The following is an 18,985-nucleotide window of genomic DNA, read 5'->3' on the forward strand; positions in this document are numbered from 1 at the left end:
CACCACCACACCATGTCCCTCAGCACCACATCCCTGTGGTTTTTCAACCATTCCAGGGGATGAGGACACCACACCTAGACAGCCTGTTTCAGGCCTTGACAACCATTTTAGTGAAAACTTTTTTTCCTGATGTCCAACCTAAACCTCCCCTGATCTTACAGCTACGGCTGGATGAGGCCCAAGAAGCAGAATGCCAAGCCCTGAGACTGCAACTCCAGCAGGAGATGGAGCTACTCAACGCATACCAGAGCAAAATTAAGATGCAGACAGAAGCACAGCATGAAAGAGAACTCCAGAAGCTGGAGCAACGGGTGTCACTGCGCAGGGCACACCTTGAACAAAAGGTAGGTGTGGGGTGGGCAGCTGGGGGGCTGCAGCTGCTGAAGAGAAGGCTAAGGGGGTATCTTAGTACTCTCTACAGCTACCTGAAAAGAGGCTGTGGTGGGGCTGGTGTTGGTCTCTTCTCCCAAGTAACCAGTGATAGGATGAGAGGAAGTGGGCTTAAGGTCCTGCTTTGGCAGGGGGGTTGGACTAGATGATCTCTAGAGGTCCTTTCCAAGCCTGTAATTCTGCAATGAAGTTGTGCCAGGGAAGGTCTGGGGTGAGGATTAGGAAAATTTTCTTTACTGAGAGTGTGGTGAGATGCTGGAACAGGCTGCCCAGGGAGCTGATGGAGTCGTCATCCCTGGAGGTGTTCAAGAAGCTGCAGATGTGGTGCTTCAGGGTACGGTTCAGTGGGCATGGTAGCTGGGTTACGGAATGGACTCCATGATCTGAGAGGTGTTTTCCAGCCTTAATGATTCTATGATCTGGCCCTGGCTGGGGGGTTGGGAGCTGCTGTAGCCAGGGTGGTGATGCTCTGCTGAGGGGCTGCTGCCTGTGCTCCTTTCAGATCGAAGAGGAGCTCGCCGCCCTCCAGAAGGAACGCAGCGAGAGGATCAAGTTCCTGTTGGAAAGGCAGGAGCGGGAGATCGAAAGCTTTGACGTGGAGAGCTTGCGGATGGGCTTTGGGAACCTGGTGACCTTAGAATACCCCAAGGAGGACTATAGATGAGATTAGAGTTCTTTGCCATTAAAACAAAACGAAACAAAAAAAACCCAACCAAACAGAAAAAAAACAAACAGGAAAACAAAACAAAACACACACACACAAAAAAAAAAAAAAAACAAAACAAAACCAAACCCAAACCAACCCAAGACAAAAAAGCAACCACAAATACTGATCAAACTTGCAAACCCAACATTCCCCATGGCACCAGGCGTGCTCTCTCTCTCTTTCTGTCTCTCTTGCTGACATCGTGTCGGACTCAGTGCCTGTATATTCTTACTCCATCAGGGGCCCCCTTTCCCCCCTGTGTCAGTCCCGGTGCAGGAGGTCTGTTCCATAGTTTGTCACAGTCTTGATGTCTCTGTGTGATGATTAAAAAATGTTTCAGTGGAAAAAAAAAAAAACAACAAAAAACCCAAAAGACAAAAAAAGAAAACAAAACTTTGGAGGTGATTTTAATAGAGGGGACGAAAAAAAAATCAAACAGAAAAACACACGGGAAAATAAAAAGTTGGATGGCTGTTGCTTTTGAGCAAGCATTCGGTTTGCCACCAAGGAAAAGTACAAGAGAAAAGATACCCTGAGAAAATAATAGCCTGAAAAAAAATTAATATCCTTCAATAAAAATATCCCAAAACAGTGAATATCCCAAAAAGTAACTATCCTGGAAAAGGAAAGATCCAAGAAAAGTAAATGTCCTGAAAAAGTGAATATTCTAAAAATCTAGTATCCTAAAAAATTGAAGATCCTGAAAAAATAAACATCTTGAAAAAACAATACTCTGAAAAAAATGAATAGCCTAAAAAAATGTCCTAAAATAGTATCTGTAAAAATAATGCCCTAAAAAATAATGCCCTAAAAAATAATGCCCTAAAAAACCCAAAAAATAATATCCTAAAAAAATCCTTAATACTAAAAAATAATATCCTAAAATAATGCTAAAAATAATATTAAAAAAATCTAAAAAAATAATATCCTAAAAAAGATCCTTAAAGTATATCCTAAAAAAATAATATCCTAAAAAAAAAAAATAATATTCTGAAAAAAAACCTTGAGATAATATCCTGCGAAAATAATATTGTGGGAAAAGGGAATATCTGAAAAAATAATATACTAAAAAAAAATGGATATCCTAAAAATAATATCCTAAAAAAAAAGTAAATATCCTTTAAGAAAAATAATATCCTAAAGAATATCCTGAAAAAAATCGTATCCTTAAAAATAAATATCCTTAAAAAATTAATATCCTAAAACCAATATTCTAAAAAAAGTGAATATCCTAAAAAAGTAAATATCCTTTAAAAAGAAAGTATCATAAAAAATATATTTAAAAGATCCTAAAAAAATAAATATCCTAAGAAAAAAATTAATTTCCTAAAGAAAAAATTATATCCTAAAAAATTAAATATAAATATCCTTTAAAAAGAATAATAACTATAAATAGCCTAAATAAATAAATTAATTAATATCCTAATTAAAAAAAAAAAGGCAAAACAACTGAATAATGAACCCAGGGGGAGAGAGACGGAATCCGCAGCCTTACCTTGACTTAGCTGCTGCATAACTTTTTCTTTTTCCTTTCTTTTTTTTTGTATTTATTCATCACGAATTAATTAATAAAAAAATTTTATTAAAGATTGAAAAAAAAAAAAAGAATTAAAAAAAAAAAAGAATTTGATACATTTTACAGGAAAAAAAAAAGAACAACAAAAAAAAAAAAACCAACAACAAACCAAACACTTAATTGTGCTGTACATATCAGTGGTGACATTGAGGACTTTTGGGGTTATTTTCCTTTTGTTTTTTTCCTTTTTTTTTTTTTCTTTTTTTGAGGGGGGGGTAGGGGAGTGGGCGGAGGGGGGGAGGGATTTGATGATTTTTTTTTTTTTTTTTTTTTTTTTTTTTTAAGGAGCAAACCATGCCAGGGGGTTTGGTGAGGCCATGATGACCTCAACGCCTTGGTGTCTTCGTGATTGTATCATAAATCATTTTCTGCTGTCGCAGAGAATGGGAATACACTTAAAAAAAAAAAATTAATTTAAAAAAATTAAATAAAAAAAATTTAAAAAAAAAAGAAATAAAAAAAATAATAATAAAAAACAAACAAACAAACAAAGGAGCCCACAGGAAATCCCAGTAGCACAAATTGGGCTTTGTCAAATGGTGTATTTTGTGTATAGAAGGAATTTAAGGAGAGCTTTGACTTATTTTCATATTGTATTTTAACTCTTTTTCTCTGATCAAAAATTTTTTTACTTCTTTCCTTCCCCTCTCCCTCACTGCTCCCAGCCACACAGCCCCCAGCCTCCCCCTGACCTTGCCCCACTCTCCAGTTCAATACTCGGATTTCAACACTGTTTGGATCATCCCCAGCCCTCTTTTTTTTTTTTTTTTCTTTTTGGTTTGTTTTGGTTAATTTCTTTTTTTTTTCCTTTTTTTTTTTTTTTTTTTAATTCCCCACCCCTCTCCAAATCCACCCCTTCCAACCCCATGATTTTTGGTCATAAATATTGCATTATTCACACTTTCAAACTGTGTATTTTCTTACAATAAAAAGAGAAAAAAAAAAGGCTTTACTTCTTTTGCATGCACTTTAAAAAAAAAAAGAAAAAAAAAACACAAACAAACCCCCCCAAAAAAACAAACAAAAATTTTAAAAAAGAAAAAAAAAGACAAAAACAAAAAAAAAAACAACAACCTTTTTCAGGTTCCAAGGAAGAGCATGAATAACTGTCAGAGCTTTTAATTATATTTGTAAATAAAAGTGTTCATCACAATGCCTCGCTGTCTCATTGTGGGAGCAGGGGAGGTGACCATTCTCCACCCACCAGCACTACTCTCCTGCTGAGGTGTCCCCTTCAGCCTGCCCTGCAGCCCTAGGGAAACCTCTCAGGGGGTTTGGTTCCAAAGCTGTGCTTGCTTTGGTGGTGGTGATTTTTAGGCTAATGGACTGTAGGCTGTATCTGAAGGGGGCCTACAAGAAAGCTGGGGAGGGGCTTTTTAGAGTGTCAGGTAGTGATAGGACTAAGGGGGAATGGATCCAAGCTAGCGAAGGGGAGATTTAGATTAGTTAGGAAGAAGTTCTTCACTATCAGGGTGGTGAGACACTGGAACAGGTTGCCCAGGGAGGTGGTGGAAGCCTCATCCCTGGAGGTTTTTGAGGCCAGGCTGGATGTGGCTCTGGGCAACCTGATCTAGTGTGAGGTGTCCCTGCCTGTGGCAGGGGGGTTGGAACTGGATGATCCTTGAGGTCCCTTCCAGCCCTGACAATTCTGTGGCTGCTTGTGTGTGTGTCCTGCTTCCAGCCCTTGCTGAGCACGGTGAAATGCAGCTCTTCAAGCATGTCTTCACCTGCCTGATGTGCTCAGTTTTGTGGACCTTGGGATGAGTAGTTGGGGATGTTTTCTGAGAACCCATCAAGCTTCTTTCAGTGTCTTAATGGCTGGGTTGGAAAACTGCCATGGGGCAGAACCAAAGCACCTCATTGTGAAGTCCCTCTGATTGCCACACAGCCTTGCTGCAGCACCTTGACATTTCTGATCCCACAGCAGGGGTGCAGACCCTGCAGAAAGGAGTAGTTTGGCAACAGGGGCCTTCTGCTTCCATGCAGGAGAATTACATTGGCGTCATCTCTTTTAACCTTGCCAAGATGTCAGACAGGACCAAAGGGTCACTTGGTGCTGTGAGCACTTAGGAGACACCACCAGACCTCACTGCAAGCTGCTGGAGGATCAGGGAAACAACTGCGACCTTGTGGCTTGGCTGGGAAGTGGCTTCAGGTCAGTAAAACCAGTGGTGCTTCTTCCAGGAGCTAAGTCTACAGTTGGAGTCCAGCTGGGGGGAGGTTGGCATGACAGAGGCCCCCTGGGAGAGTGGGGAAATCCCCCAAAACAGGCAGCAACCAGCTCCTCTGTCCCCTGCCAAGTGTGGGCTAAAGGTGCTGGGTCCCTTCAATGAGGCTGTTGAAGAGATCCTTACCAGCTGGATCTGCTTGCCCACAGCTGGCCAGGGAGGGGACAGTCCTGAGCAGAGGCTGCCCCAGCAGCTGCAGGGAGTGCTGAGGTTGGTAACAAGTGGGAGTAAATGACCCTGCTGAAGATGAGAGTGGCTTCAAAAACACCCTGGAGAAGTGTTCTCTCTCTGATTCTCTGCAGCCAGGCTCTGTGTGCCATGAACCTTTGCTGTGATGGCTCCTGAAGGTGAAGAGCTCTACATTTGTACAAGGTATGGACAGGAAGGCCTCAATGCTTCAAGCTGTGCTCCTCCAGCATCAGCACTGCTTTGGGCAGCTCTGCCAGCAAAGTGAAGCCTCCACCCTTTGTCTGCTAAGCAGAAGCTGGTGGCACCAACTACCCCCCCAAGAAGATAAGCACACCATCCACTTCAGCAGGTTTTTAATTGCACTGTGAGCAAAAAGCACATTAATATCAGGTCACAACAGAGCAAACAAAAACGAAGTGGTCTCAGCTTTGAGTGGCAACAGAGAACAGAAGGTAGTGTTATAAACTGAATGTCCTGCCTCCAGCTACACCTTCACTACTCTAGTGGTTCACTTTGGTGAAGTGCAGCACTGGCCTGGCCAGTTGAGGCTTAAAAATCAAAAAGCAAAAGGGGTGAAGGTGCCCTTAGACTGCCATCTCCTCTCCTGGAAAGGGGAGGCTACAGCCAGCACCAACCCAAAGTGGTTCTGTACCCCCACCACTGCCCCACACTACCCTTTCAGTACATCAGAGGCACACCAAAGTGCCACTAGCTCCTAAAGGCTCTGGTTTCCCTTCAGCAGATCAGCCTGGAAGAGTGGCCCTTACAGGACACCTTGTCAGCAGCTCATCAATCTAGTGATGGCCTGCACCTAGGGTGAGCTAAAGCACAGCACAGGCCTGGACCAAGGAAGCAGGCTGAGGGCAGGGACAGTGAGAGGGTGGCAGCTCCAGCGGTCAGCACAGGAGCCGCTGGGTTCAACTCACTAATCAAACAAAAACTACAGGGACGTGCTCTGACCAGCCTGGTCTCCAGGGGTGCAGGGGGTGCTTCACAGTGCTGCTCCAGGCTTTCTCGCCCTACCTCCCTGACAGCTGCTCGTAGAGCTTTGGCACGTAGTCATCCCACTCTGCCTGGTAGCAAGTGCCAGCCACTGGCGCCCCCAGGCCGTACTTGCTGCGGAAGGAAGCCACCTTGAACTTGCCTCTCTTGTCCCCGGAGCGGTTGGAGAGGATGGGCTCGTTGCAGGCCAGCGGCTTCGGCTGCTCGTACACCAGCCACACGTAGCGGTGCAGCCCTGCAGGAGGACACTCTGGGAGTCACCACCCCAGGCTGCAGACACCTGCATTCCCCAGGGTCAGGAGCCTCAGGCGTGACAGAGCTAAAGGAGCTTGCAGGAGATGCATAAGATGTGCTCAGATAGCTGCTGTCCTGCCTAGGCTCGTGCTCTCCCCACCAGGCAACAGCACCCACAGCACAGGCCTCTCACCAGACAAAGGGACAGTGCCCACACGTGCCCAGCATGGCCACGGCTACAAGCAGGGGCAAACAGTTCCCTGCAAGCTACCCCACCCCGTCCTGCCCACCACATTGGAGCCCTACAGCACTGCTGCGCTCAGGGCATTGGAACTGCTGCAGCCAGGTACCAACCTGTGCCTTTGGGAGGGCCAGAACCAATATAATCTGACAGCACAGTTCCACTCCCCACATTGTTCCCTTTCATGTTGGTCACCAGGAAGTGATGCCATTCCCTGAAAAGAGAATATAAAAAACAATCAGACTGCACCACAGCCCCAGCTCCCACCATTCTTTAATCCAAGCTGCTGCTTTTCGCTGTGGCTGTCAGAAAAAGGTAACTGAAGCTAACAGCTGCTGCTCCTGGTTTGCCAAACCCAAAGAGCAGCAGCTCTAAAGCAGGTACTGCCTCCTGTCAAAACCAGCCAGTGGATCTTGGCTTTCCAGGTCTGTGACTCCACACATTTCTGAGTCTGACTTGTGAAAATTGAGCTGGTCCCAGGTGTACAACTCCACTGCTAGCACAGGCAGACCTAATTCCAACATAGTCATGTACCAAATGAGAGCAAGCAGCAGATGCTGTGCTTCTGAAAGCTACAACAGACCTCCAAACACCCCTGGCAAAAGCAGCTGCTCCTCCCCATGCAGTCGCTGCCTCAAGGAGAGCTGCAAGGGCACCTTTTCTATCCTAAACCACAGGCTTGGTGCTGCACCTCAGGCAGAGCATGTCCTCATCCTTCTTCTAGGCCTCTGCTCAGACCAAGAGAGACGCTCCCTTCTTGCCAGGCAAGATAGGGAGTTGCCAAGGCCCCTTACCTGAACTTTGGATCCTTCCTGCTGGGAGCATCTGGGTCTGTGAGAGCCAGAGTGTAAAGCTTCTGGGGATCACAGCCATTCCATTCAATGCTGGTGGGGCGATGCTGGACCTGGAGGGATGACAGCGTCAGCAATCGCAGCCAGCCCTGCACAGGGCCCAAGGACTTGAAGTCCACTCGTGCCAGCCTGCACTCCGCCTCCCCGAGCCGCAGAGATTTCTCCTGCAGCACAGAGCCACCCAGACCACTCCGCCCCCGTACAGCGAAACACAGCACCACTCTCACCGGCCCGCACCCGGGACAGCTCCGCTGGGCGCTGTCGGGGGAAGGCGCCGGGGGCCTGGCCGTCTCCCGCCATTTTGCAGCGCCCCCGTGCGACACACCCCCAAAAGCTCACCTGAGTGGGAGTGAGCACCTTGCCCAGCTCGTCGATCTCCACGGAGCCATACTTGACCCGCAGCGGCTGCGCCGGCGTCTCCTCCACCTCGGTGAGGCTCAGCGGCCCGTTCCACTGCCCCAAGTCTACTGGCATGGCTTCCAATGCCTCGCTCTCCGCTCCGCAGACTGTGCCTGCACCGCCCAATCACCGCCCAATAACCTCCCCCATAGGCCCGCCCCCGCCGTTCCCATTGGAGAAGGAGCCGCCACGCTCCGCTCCTATTGGCGGCGGCGCGCCGTTGGCCTTTGCCCCGCTCTAGAAGGTACACCGCCCCCAGCCGAGTGCCTCCGGGGCTGTTGGGGGCTTCTGCGGTTGGTGGCGCTGCTGTGGTCTTCGCTCGGTGGGAGAACGGCGAGCAGTGGCAGAGCGATTGCCTAGAGCAGGACTGCTGCTCCTGGCCTTGGTCCTGCCGTTAATTAGGTTATGATTTAATGTGCCAGGGGCCAGTGAGGGTAGCCCTGTGGATCTCAGTACTTTTCTCTGTGCTTGCCTTAGCCCAGTGTGCAATAAGCCACTGGAGAGCTGGCCATGTTGTGCCTTCTCCAAGTGGTGAGGTACCCCTGAGGAACCTACGTGCTTTACAACTGTTGTTGTTGTAGGGTTATGCAATCGGTGTATTGCTCCATAGAGCGAACCAGCCTGGAAGTTGCTGTCCGCAGTAGCAGACAGTGCAGGACCTTTGGGTTCACTTGGCATCAGCCAGCAATAAAACCCTGTCACATTGGGATGATTTCTCCAACTACCTGCTGATGAAACTGAACACCACGCTGGCTGTGTTTTGTCACGTTCACCCAGGGGAATCCGAGGGACACCTTTGAAGAAACTGAAAACATCAGTACTTTTTGTTTTCTTTGATACTCATTTCTTTGGAACCCTTCCAGCTGTGGAGGAGCTCATCCTTTACACTTATCACTGAAGAGTGTTTTAATAAACCACTTCTCATGGAAACCATTTCCACCTGCTTTCTCCTCCCACTCCAAACTCTGCTTCTTTCCAGCTTTCGTATAGGGTGCTGCTTGCCAACTTTATTTATTCTTTTTCCCCATACCACATAATCATACAATTTGTGACATAGTCATTTATCACTGTTTTTTCCTGCTTCCACAGCTTTTTGGGGTGTCTAAGTGGTTTTGACCTATGGAAGATCCTCTGGGCAGGTGGGGTTGCTTACAACCTTCAGCTTAGTTTTGCTCTCTGGAAACACTATTATTTCTCCTCGCATTAACACTATTCCTCCTTGGCGTTAACATCATTTCTCCTTGCTTTAACACATTTCCGATCCATGCGCTGCACCCGAGGTCGCTCAGCGCTGGGCTCACCGGGTAGCGAAACCAGCATCGGGTCTCTGTGAGGAGGGGGCTGCCCAAGATGGCGGACGGGGTCAGGGGGCGCCCCCAAGATGGCGGGCGTCCAAGATGGCGGGGGCTGATACATAATCCCTTCACGGGCCCCGGCGGGCAGGGGAGGCGGGCGGGTTGGAACGGTCCCGCCCGCCTTCACCTGCCCGCTCGCCGGTGGGCGGAGGCCAGGTAGCACCGCCTCCCCGAGCCACACGGCGATGCGGCTGCCCGGCGGGACACCACCAGCCCGGTTCTTCTTCGTCCTGTGCATCTGGAGGCTGGTGCCGCGCCGGGATGCCGCAGGTAGCGGGGGCCGAGGGGAAGGGCAGCGGCGACTGTGTCTGGGCGGCTGCTGGAGCCGTGCCGTAGTCTGCCGTGCACCTGAGGGGAGCTCCCCAGCTGTCCCTGTTGTTGATTTCTTTGTTAAAAAGTACCCTTTTTGTGCGTGCTGAATGTAACCAACACTCCCTTTGAAGCGAAGCCAGGCAAACGCTGAAGGGCCGAGGGGGCTGGTAGAAAGGGGGTCTCCTGCAGAGCTGGCTGTAGGGTCCTTTGTGGTGTCGTTTGGCACTGGAAGGGGAGAGTAGGAAAGGCGCATGGGGGACGTGAAGAACTGTGTCCTCTTCCTTGGTGGCTGCTGATATCAGAGGGCTTTGGATTCCCTCTTTGGTACCGCGTGCTCCCCTGAGGCCACTTGGGCAAGCGGTCCAGCAAAAAGTTGGCCGACCGTGGGCATTGCTGTGACCCAGTGCTGGTAGTGCTCTAACACCACTCATCTCTAGCTCCTTCAGGTCACTTGTTTGCTGCCTTCCTCTCTCAGGCAGAAACAGCCCCTCCTTGCTTTCCTGGTGAGCCTTTTAAGCTGTGTCCCTCTTCCTGATCCTGTGCCTGCACCGAACATTTGTCACCAAACATACCTCAGAGATCCTTTGACTAGAGCCCCTCTAGCATGCACCCCAGAGGGTCAATATGTATCAGGTGTCGAGGTCTTTGCTGACAGAAGAGGGCTTTTCTGGTTCCCTGCATCGCTAACCCTGTCTGGTTTGGTTTGCAGGAACGGAGGAAGTGGTCTTTGGGAAGGTTGGAGGAAGCATCCTGCTTTTATGCCGTAATGTCTCCAAAGAAGCAACCGAGGTGGTCTGGTTTCAAGGGGATCCACATTCTTTTCCCCCACTCTTCTCCTCAAGGGTCACCTTTCCCCCAGATGTCCGTTTCTCCCTGGTTGACAACAGCTCTCTGCGCATCACAGAGCTGCGTTTGCAGGACGAAGGCAACTACACTTGCAAGGAAGTGCTGAACAGGACCGACCATGAGCACAGGGTCCAGCTTGTAGTAGCCAGTAAGTCTGTCCTGTGTCTGTGAATTTCTTCCCGAGTCTTACAGGCCTCCAGGTTCATCTGGCACTGGTAGGGAAAACAGTGTAAAAAAAAGGGTAAGGTGGCATTGTCATGCAAAATCTGTGATCAGGTTGCTACTGCTCAATTACCAAGCACCAGGAGGTGTGCTACAGAGGGTGAAATGCCACCTGTTAAGTCCTCACTATGTCTCTTCAGTTCTGTCTTCTTTGGTGCTGATGCACTAGTTTTTTTCGAGAGATGTTTCTTACCCTGTTCCAGGTTGGCCCCCTTGCCTCAGAATCTGGTTGACTTGAGCCATCATAAATCTTGTGATGAAGGCTGCTCCTCACTGTCTCTTTTACCCCTTTGATTGAAATACCTGTTTGGAATAGATGTGCTGTGCTCCTTGCTGGCACCCTTTTGGTTTGAGGATGGAGAGTCCTCAGCTGAGGAGTTGTCTGTGCCAAGCCTTACAGTGCAGCCTGCTGATTTTGATGGAATCACCACATTCCTCAAATCTACTTATGGGAGCATTGTCCTAAGCCCTTCTTTCAGCCTTTTTTGTCCTCTTGTGTCTTTTGGTGTTCTCTCCCTTTTCCATCCCTGTTTCATTCATTCTCTCAGAAGCCCTTACTGTATGGGTGGAAGATCAAGCTGGAGAGTGATGAAATCAATTACTTAGCACTTCCTGCTTCTGCAGGGGAACCATGACCTTGCCCAGATGTCCCATCTCTTCTGTGGGAACAACCCCTTCCAGATTAGCAGGGAGCTCAGGTCTTAGGCTGGTACCACTCTTGGCTTCTTCAGCAAGTAGAATCAGATGTGGCAGAGGCTGTGACCTGGGCTGTCCTTTACAACAGCCAAGCCCATATTATATGCTTGAGAAGAGGGAAATATTGCTGCCAGTTAGCCCATTTCACTGGCACTCAGTGTTCTGCTGGAGTTTCTTGCTGGTCTTTCTGCCATGTATGAGACCTGTTTTCTGTTTGCATTCAGGGTGTTCCTTCCCTCTCAGTGTTTGGTGAAGGGGGGGTGTGGTAAAACTTGTACCTGTTCTGCACAGATTAAATCTTTGGAAGCTCACACATATAAAAATTCCTTTCCTTGAGGCAAGGAGCCTGCAGGTGGGGTTTGGAGGGTCATGAAGGGCTGGAGTGAAGGAATTGAGCCTTAGGCTGCTTCACAGAATGTCTGTGTAGGCTGTGGGGGAGCCTGAAATCTGGAGCACTAGCTCAAAATACTCACAAGCAAGATCCCTATGGCATGGCACATGTTGGTGCACTCTAAACTTCATGTATTAACATGGAATTAAGGTCACTTAATTCCCAAAAGTGATATTGGACACTAGCATGCCCTTAAGTGAGAGAGGTCTTTCTGGTAGTGCTGTAGATCAGAAGCAGCATCAGCAAAGCTTCTCAACCTCAGACTAAAAGCATGGGCCCTGATTTTTCATTTTTCACTGTTACTGGAGCACTCAGCCTGATCTGTAGGCTTCATGTGGGAGTCACCAGCTGACAGACTTCAACCCACCTCATGGGCTATACCAAAAAGTTCCCTTTTTGCTTAAAGCTGCATTTTAAACCCCCCCATGAACAGTAAGCATTCCACCACTAGGACAGGTGCAGGCCTGTCTGGAGCTGCTGCTTTGTGTTTGTTTTGGGTGGCAGGCACATGGTGTAAAGGTGCAGGTGCACACCCCCGAGGGATTCCTTGGCATAGATTCATAAAATGGTTTGGGTTGTAAAAGACCTTAAAGAAGATGTAAGGGACCTTAAAGATCATGTAGTTCCAACTCCCCTGCCACGGGCATGTTTGTGTGCAGTTTGATGTTGGCTCTTTGTGGGCTTGAGGTCCTTTTCACTCACGTTTTGGTTGAGGAGGGCTGGAGGTTTTTAGGTCTGTTAGTCTGTTCCAGAGATTTGACATTTAGACAGAAGAGTGGAATTACACTTTGAGAGCCTGGGGGCTCAGGATGTAAAGCTGATGGTTTCGGGAGGTGTGTTCCTGAAACCAGCACAAGCACAGCTCTCTGGCTGGATGGCTGGAAGGCCTTGGTCCACCTCTCGATGCAGGGCAGTTTCTGGTGGTCCAGGCTGACAGGCTGCTTTGATTAGCCACAGCCAGGATTCAGGATCAGTTAGGAGACCTCCCCAGAGCTGGCACAGAGGAGGTGGTGTAGAGAACTTTCCTGGCAGAGGTGGATGGTTTCAAAGATCATACAAGATGCATGTATCCAGTTCCTGGAAAGCCAAGCCCCAAGAAGGTTTGGTTTTTGTAGCTCCCAGGGTGATTTGTTTTTTTAACTTGTGTAGTTTGAAAGTCACTTGAATAAATGCTCCACAAAATAACCATCAGGCACCCCTCTGACACCTCTTGTGTGGGGCTTGCTTTGACAGCATCTGATCTCCCAGTGGGACTTGTTCAGTGCTGGAGTAGACAAGGCAGCCACAGGGCCACGCTGTGTTAATTCTGCCTGGATCAGACTCTGGAATCCCTGCAGCTGTTCAATGAAGGCCTCTGTGTATCTGTGCCTGTGGAGCCAGCTGATGGGAGAGAGGCATGAAACTGCATGAGCCCTGCTCTGCTCCAGGGAGTTGCCCTTGGGTTTCTCTTGGCTTCTGACCCACCTCTGCCATCATCTAGTTGTTTCTGTGTTTAAACAACAAACAGAGTCACAGTGGCTGTAAGGTGACCCTGGCAGGAGGCCAGCAGTGATTTACCCTATCTGTGTTCTTTGCTGGAGTTTGTCCCCAGGGCTGCAGTGTGGTGTGGACACAGGCTGTGGTGCTGAGTAATACCATTTGGCCCCACATGGCAGTGATAATGGTGCCAGGCAGGAGTGGAGGACGCTTGGGTTGAATTCAGTGGCACGTGTCCATGGCCCTGACCCTGCGAGCTGGAGTCCCCAGGATTCCCTGGGGGCAGAGCTTTGTATAGTCTAGGAACAGCCTCCACCTTCAGCAGTGTGCTGGGCTTGCTGAGGAGACACTATGGCTTTGAGCTGGTGACTCCAAGAAGCTGATTCCTTGTCCCTGGGCAAGAGCTCTGCTGCTTTCCACCTTCACTTTGGAAATCTAAGAGCTCGTTTGAGTGACAGGAGAGGCAGAGCCTTGTTGCCAGGTACTGTGAATCAGTGCCACCCCCTTGTAGCTGTGGCATGAGGACCATGTTCTCCTGCTACATTTTGAGGTGCTTATCTCATCTCCACTGGGTAAAGCTGTGGCAGTAACCTATTTTCTCCTTCATCCCTCACGGCTTGGCTGTGGTTGTTGTGATAGCCCTCTGCATGGTTCCTCTTGGCTGTCATTCAGAGCTCTGCTCCCCTGGGGCTGTGGGACACAGGTCAAGAAGAAAGATAGGAGGGAAACTAGGAAGGCTTTTGAGGGGTGTGATGGCAAACATGAGCACCTGGGGGGCTCCAGCCCTGAAATGCTGAGAGCTGTGACCTGGAATCGTGTGTCACCATGTGCTGTTCTTGCTGACAGACCCACCACAGGCAGCCCCAAAGTGCTGGGCTGAGACCTCTTCGTCGGGGCTGATGCTGCAGCTGTTTTGCAGCTGGCCTGGGGGTTACCCCCACCCCACCCTGCACTGGAGAGAAGAGGGGCATGATCTGGAGAACTCAAGCTGGGTGATCAGCTCCTCGAGCTCCTCTGACACCCACGTGGAAACACTGAACAGCTCCCACCTGTCCCACCGCAAAGTGTTCAAGTGTGTCGGGAGCCACGTTGTCACCCAGGAGGAGCCTTCCTGCACTGTGCAGATAAGTGAGTTGATTTGCCTACCTTATTAACTATTAATGAGCCTGCTAATAGCAGGGCAGCCAGTGCTCTGCCCTCCAGAGCATTAAGGCAGTGGTCAGGCAAGCCAGGATGCAGGGGCAGATGCTAACAAGGCAGCGTGGCAGGGCTTGGCTTGTGCAGAGGTAACTGAGCACAGCTGAGACCCATCACAGCATGCCTGCAGGTGAGTTGTGTTTTGGCCCATCTTCGGGGGCCAACTGATCTCCCTGCACCAGGCTTGTCCCCTGTGCAAGCACTTGTGCCTCTGTGGAAGTAGAGAAGTGGTTTTAGTGCCTTGCTCAGCTTGAGATGAAGTTGGGCAGGGCTGGGTTTATAGCAGAAGGGTTGTGTGTATGCACAGGCCCCCTTCAAGCATCTGAGGGGTCTGACTGAAATGGCTTTTGAAAACCTGAGCTGTGTTTATCCTCCAAGGGCTGTCAGTGCCACACAAGAGCTCTGCCAATCCCAAGGAAAATTCCTGGTCTGCCTTTCTCCTCTCTGTCATCTTCCTGCTGTCTCCCCCCTGGCTGTTTTTCCCTGGAGATGTAAAAACAGGTGTCAAAAAAGGGACTGAGCAACGTGAAGGTTGCTGGGATCACTCCTGGGAGAGCTGCTGAAGTCTCCTGAGTGAGCTGAATGCCAAACCCACAGTGCTGCAGTTCCAGGTGCCTCTCTGCCTTCCTTCTGTTAATGATTATTGATCAGCCAGGAGCCTGATTGCTCATCACGTTCAGCTCCTCCATTCCCTCCTTGACTCTTTCCTTTTCCTTTTCTCCCCCTCCTTGGGCTCTTCAGAAGTCCCTTCCCTGGAATCAGAGCCCCCGAAGACCTGCTTTGAGGGTGACAACGTGACCCTGACCTGCCGAGTGACAGAGAGCAGCCCGGCGGCGAGGCTCACCTGGCTGCGGGGCATCACCCAGCCAGAGGAGGAGGTGCAGGCTGGAGGGAGGTACCTCATCAGCCAGGAGGGCAACGTGTCCCACCTCACCATCCAGAACTGCTCCCAGGGCACCGATGGGGGCTGCTACGTCTGCAAGGCCCAGAACCCGGTGGGGCTGAGGGAGCTCTTCGTCTGCCTGACCGTCAAGCGTGAGTGCAGCTGCTGGGGGTGCTGCAGCAGGGACTGAGGTGGAGTCAGGGACACCACAGAATATATCTGCTTGGAAGGGACCTCAAAGATCATCCAGTCCAACCTTTCATCCGTTACTGAAGGGTCAACACTAAAACATGTCCCTAAGAGCCAGGTCCACACAGTGCATGAACACCCCCAGGGATGGTGACTCCAGCACTGCCCTGGGCAGACCATTCCAGTGTTTGTGAGAGAACCCACTCTGTGGAGAACTACTTCCTAATATCCAGCCTGAACCTCCCCTGGTGCAGCTTGGAACCATTTCCTCTAGTCTTGTTGCTTGTCGTCAAGGAGAAGAGGCTGCCCCCTTCTCACTCCAACCATCCTTCAGGTAGTTGTAGCGGGCAACAAGGTCTCCCCTCAGCCTCTTCTCCAGACTGAACAACCCCCAGCTCCCTCAGATGCTTCTCGTGGGTCATGTGCTGCAGGCCCTTCACCAGCCTTGTTGACACAGCCCACTGGGGCCACTGGCAAGCCCCCAAAGTCTTCCATTTGCCATTGAGAGCCCTCTTTGCCTATTGATGCTTTACCATACTCTCACAGCAAGTGTAGGTGCAGGGTGAAAAGGCCCAGTTCACCTCTCCTTGGCATAATGGGTCTGAGAGAGGAGCATCCTTGGTCCCTTCTGGGGACTGTGAGTGCAGAGAAACCTCTCCAAGAGCCAAGCTGCTCAAGGTGCACTGGGCAGCAGTAGGTTTGCTTTGATTAAATGCACGTGGGCACAGAAATAGAGGCCTTGCTGTGTTTTTTTCATCTTAACCAAGTATGAGTGCCTGAAACCCTCTGCCCTTGTGCTGGTGGAACTGTTACAGTGATGGGAAATGGGGGCTGAGATAGCACTGGGATTTGCTCTGTGCCTTGCACCAAGCCTTCTTTATCCATCCACGTCCTGGTGACAAGCTGCCCTCCCTTGTCTCTTCTCTCTGCAGAGCCAGTGAACGTTGTTGGAGTTGTGGGTGCAGTGGCTGTCCTGTCCCTGCTGGTTATTCTCACTGCCACTGGGCTTGTCTTGTACTACAATCCCCTCCTGTGCCTGACAGGTAGGAGCTCACCTCTGCACAAGCCAAGGAGGGGTCACTCCTTCCTTGCCTGGGCTGGTTTTACCCCTAACTGGTGTGTCCCTTGTGCTGTGACAATCATCTCAGCCCTTGAGCCTCATCCTGCTCCTGGTGAAGACCCTGGAGGCAGACAGGTTGAAAACAGGAGGCTGTTCCCCAGCTGAGTGCTTTAGGCACCTTCCCCTCACCTTCTCCAGGGCCTTCTCCCCTCTCCTGGTGACCTCCCTGCTGTTCTCATTGTATACATGTGCAGGTCACCTTCACATCCATGCCTCTGCAGGTGGCTACCAGAGACAGGTGGGATTGGCAGGGGCTGTGCAGTAAAACCAGCTCAGGGGACTCTCTGAGCCAGTTTCTAACCCTGTTTTTTCCCTTCTGCCCTGTTCAGGTGCTGCCTTCAGGTGAGTGTTGGTTTTCCTCAGCTCAGTCCTGTGTGGCTTTTGGCAGAGGTGATCTCCTTGCAGGGTAGGGAAGCCACCTTGGAGGCAGGAGCCAGCCCTAGAGCAAAGCTGTTCTTATGTGGGACCTGTGCCTCCAGCAGGAAGGGGATGGTGGGGATGGATGGGACTTGGTGGGGATGGGTGAGACTCAGTGGGGATGTGGGAGCAGGAGGCTGAGGGGAGAGGGGAGCAGTTGGCACCACAGCAGGAGTGGTGGCATCGCTTTGGGATTGCAGTGCAGAAGGCACCATGCTGGGGGTGTTGCTGTCCCCAGGGTCTGAAACCAGCTGTCCTTTGCACAGGGTTGGTGCAGGATTGGAAGAGTCCACCAAAGGTGATCGTTCTGCTGTGGAGGGTTGTCAAAGCCAGGGGAGGAGCAGGCTGGAGGGAGGGGTCAGGACAGGCTGTCCTCAGCCTTTCATCCCACCTCAGCCTGCTCTGCTCTTCACAGGAACCAAGACTTGGGTGATGTCTTAGTGCTGGTGGACTCAGAAGATGACGAGGAGGAGAAGGGAGAAGAGGAGGCCATGAGCAGCTCCATCAAGCACAAAGTGATGGCACTGGTCAATGGAAACAGCATCCAGGGTGCTTACCTCAACTGCCTGACAGAAGGTGAGCCCTGGTGCCTGCCTGACTGCACTTGAGTTGGGGCAGGAGCCACCTGTTCTCCTGCTAAACTGGATGTTCCAGGAGCAGCTGCTGGGAAGGGAGGAATTCCTGCTCAGCAGACCATCCTGCTGAGGTGCTGCTGCTCTCTGCCCTGTGTAGGTGATGATGGTGAGCAGCACAGCAGGGGCTCTCTGCAGGAAACAAGGGAAGAGGAGACACAAGGCTCATAGATTCCATCCCTTGTGGAGCACACAGAGCTCTGACTGGACACCCAGCACCAAGCACATCCTTGTTGCCATGTGGCTGAGCACAGGCCATTAGTGTCCTGCAGCAGGCTGGTTTCATCAGAGCATCCCCACTCCCTTCTCCACTCACCCAGCTCTCACTGCATCCTTCCCCAGCCTCGTTTCTCCATTTCTTTTCCCCTCTCTTTACCTTCCTCTTTGTCTCAGGTGTCCTTTTTAACAAAGTGACACCCAGCTCAGGCAGAGCTTGGGAAGTGGCTCCCAGTAGGCTTGGTGCCTGTGAGGGACTCAAATACCAGCAGGGGAATTCTGGCTCATGAGCAGTGCTGGGGCTGTAAGGTGTGTGTTGGATAAAGTCACTACAGGGCCACAGTGGTCCCAGGATATGGAGGAAACTCTGTGGTCAGTCCACAGCTGATGCTGACTCTAAGGAGGCTTCCTTGTTTTTATCATAAATATTTTTCTCCTAACCCTTCTGAAATGTTGCTCTGTGTCCAAGTCGGGAGTTAATCTGTGCCTTGCAGTGTGGTTTGGAGGGGGATGCCTGGTGGTGATGGAAAGTGTGGAGAGAGCTGAGGCAAGGAGAGGATTAGGACAGCTGTGGAGGGTGGGTAACGGAAGAGCCAGAGCATGCAGGAAGGGGTAGAAGGACAGATCAGGACTGAGCACCCTGAGGGGGCAAAGGGGAAGGCAGTCAGGGGCAGGGGGGAGGGACTGTATGTGCAGAGAGATCTGAGTGCAGAGAGGGAGCTGGAGCAGATCAGCATCAGCATGCGTGGGTGGGAATGGTCCGACAGCAGGGTGGGAGCAGAGAGCTCTGCAAGGGGAACAGAGGAATAAACTGTGTAAAGTGGGGCATGAGAGAATGCCTCTGATGGAGCAGTGAGGGGGCAGAGACCTGCGTGTAGAAGGTAATGGTGGGGCGTGAGCACACACACAGGCAGAATGAAGGGGACTTGAGGACACGAGGAGGAGGAGAGAAGCACTCCTGGGGCAGGGGGAGATGTGCAGCACATGCACTGTGGGTTGGGGTCTGAGCCCTCCCTGGGATGAGGATAAGACCAGTGAAGAGCGGGGAGGTCCTGGGCACTGAGAGGCAGTGTTTGGGGCCCGGTTGTGCCTCACTGAAGGGGTGTGGAGCCTGAGCAGAGGGTTCTGAGGGACTGGGGGCCAGGATGTGGGCAGAGGGCTGTGGCGGGACCAGCCTGCAAGCTGTCCCCGAGGAGGAGGAGCCTTGGTGCCCCTGT

At 50.6% G+C, this 18,985-nt stretch overlaps 3 protein-coding genes across 3 annotated transcripts in view; 2 read left to right on the forward strand and 1 right to left on the reverse strand.

Moving 5' to 3' along the window:
• TAOK3 (TAO kinase 3) overlaps window positions 1-1,139 on the forward strand; it is a 97,020-nt gene extending 95,881 nt beyond the window's left edge. The window contains exons 20-21 of the mRNA XM_054392782.1: window positions 162-344; window positions 893-1,139. Of these exons, the coding sequence (XP_054248757.1) occupies window positions 162-344; window positions 893-1,054 (345 nt within the window). The 3' untranslated portion in view covers window positions 1,055-1,139. The remainder of the gene's footprint in view (window positions 1-161; window positions 345-892) is intronic.
• Window positions 1,140-5,431: 4,292 nt separating this feature from the next.
• On the reverse strand, window positions 5,432-7,908 carry PEBP1 (phosphatidylethanolamine binding protein 1). Its single transcript, XM_054392783.1, has 4 exons — window positions 7,757-7,908; window positions 7,361-7,470; window positions 6,680-6,780; window positions 5,432-6,326 (listed from the first exon to the last, which is right to left on the reverse strand). The coding sequence occupies exons 1-4, from the start codon at window positions 7,889-7,891 to the stop codon at window positions 6,109-6,111; spliced, it is 564 nt and encodes a 187-aa protein (XP_054248758.1). The 5' UTR covers window positions 7,892-7,908; the 3' UTR covers window positions 5,432-6,108.
• A 1,448-nt stretch (window positions 7,909-9,356) lies between these two features.
• VSIG10 (V-set and immunoglobulin domain containing 10) lies at window positions 9,357-17,723 on the forward strand. Its single transcript, XM_054392571.1, has 8 exons — window positions 9,357-9,441; window positions 10,193-10,477; window positions 13,961-14,242; window positions 15,053-15,346; window positions 16,316-16,426; window positions 16,833-16,845; window positions 17,336-17,496; window positions 17,653-17,723. Exons 1-8 carry the CDS (start codon window positions 9,357-9,359, stop codon window positions 17,721-17,723), a joined length of 1,302 nt encoding a protein of 433 aa, XP_054248546.1.
• Window positions 17,724-18,985: the final 1,262 nt, after the last annotated feature.

The sequence above is a fragment of the Indicator indicator genome, chromosome 26 (assembly GCF_027791375.1).
Source record: "Indicator indicator isolate 239-I01 chromosome 26, UM_Iind_1.1, whole genome shotgun sequence".
Taxonomy (NCBI): Eukaryota; Metazoa; Chordata; class Aves; order Piciformes; family Indicatoridae; genus Indicator; species Indicator indicator.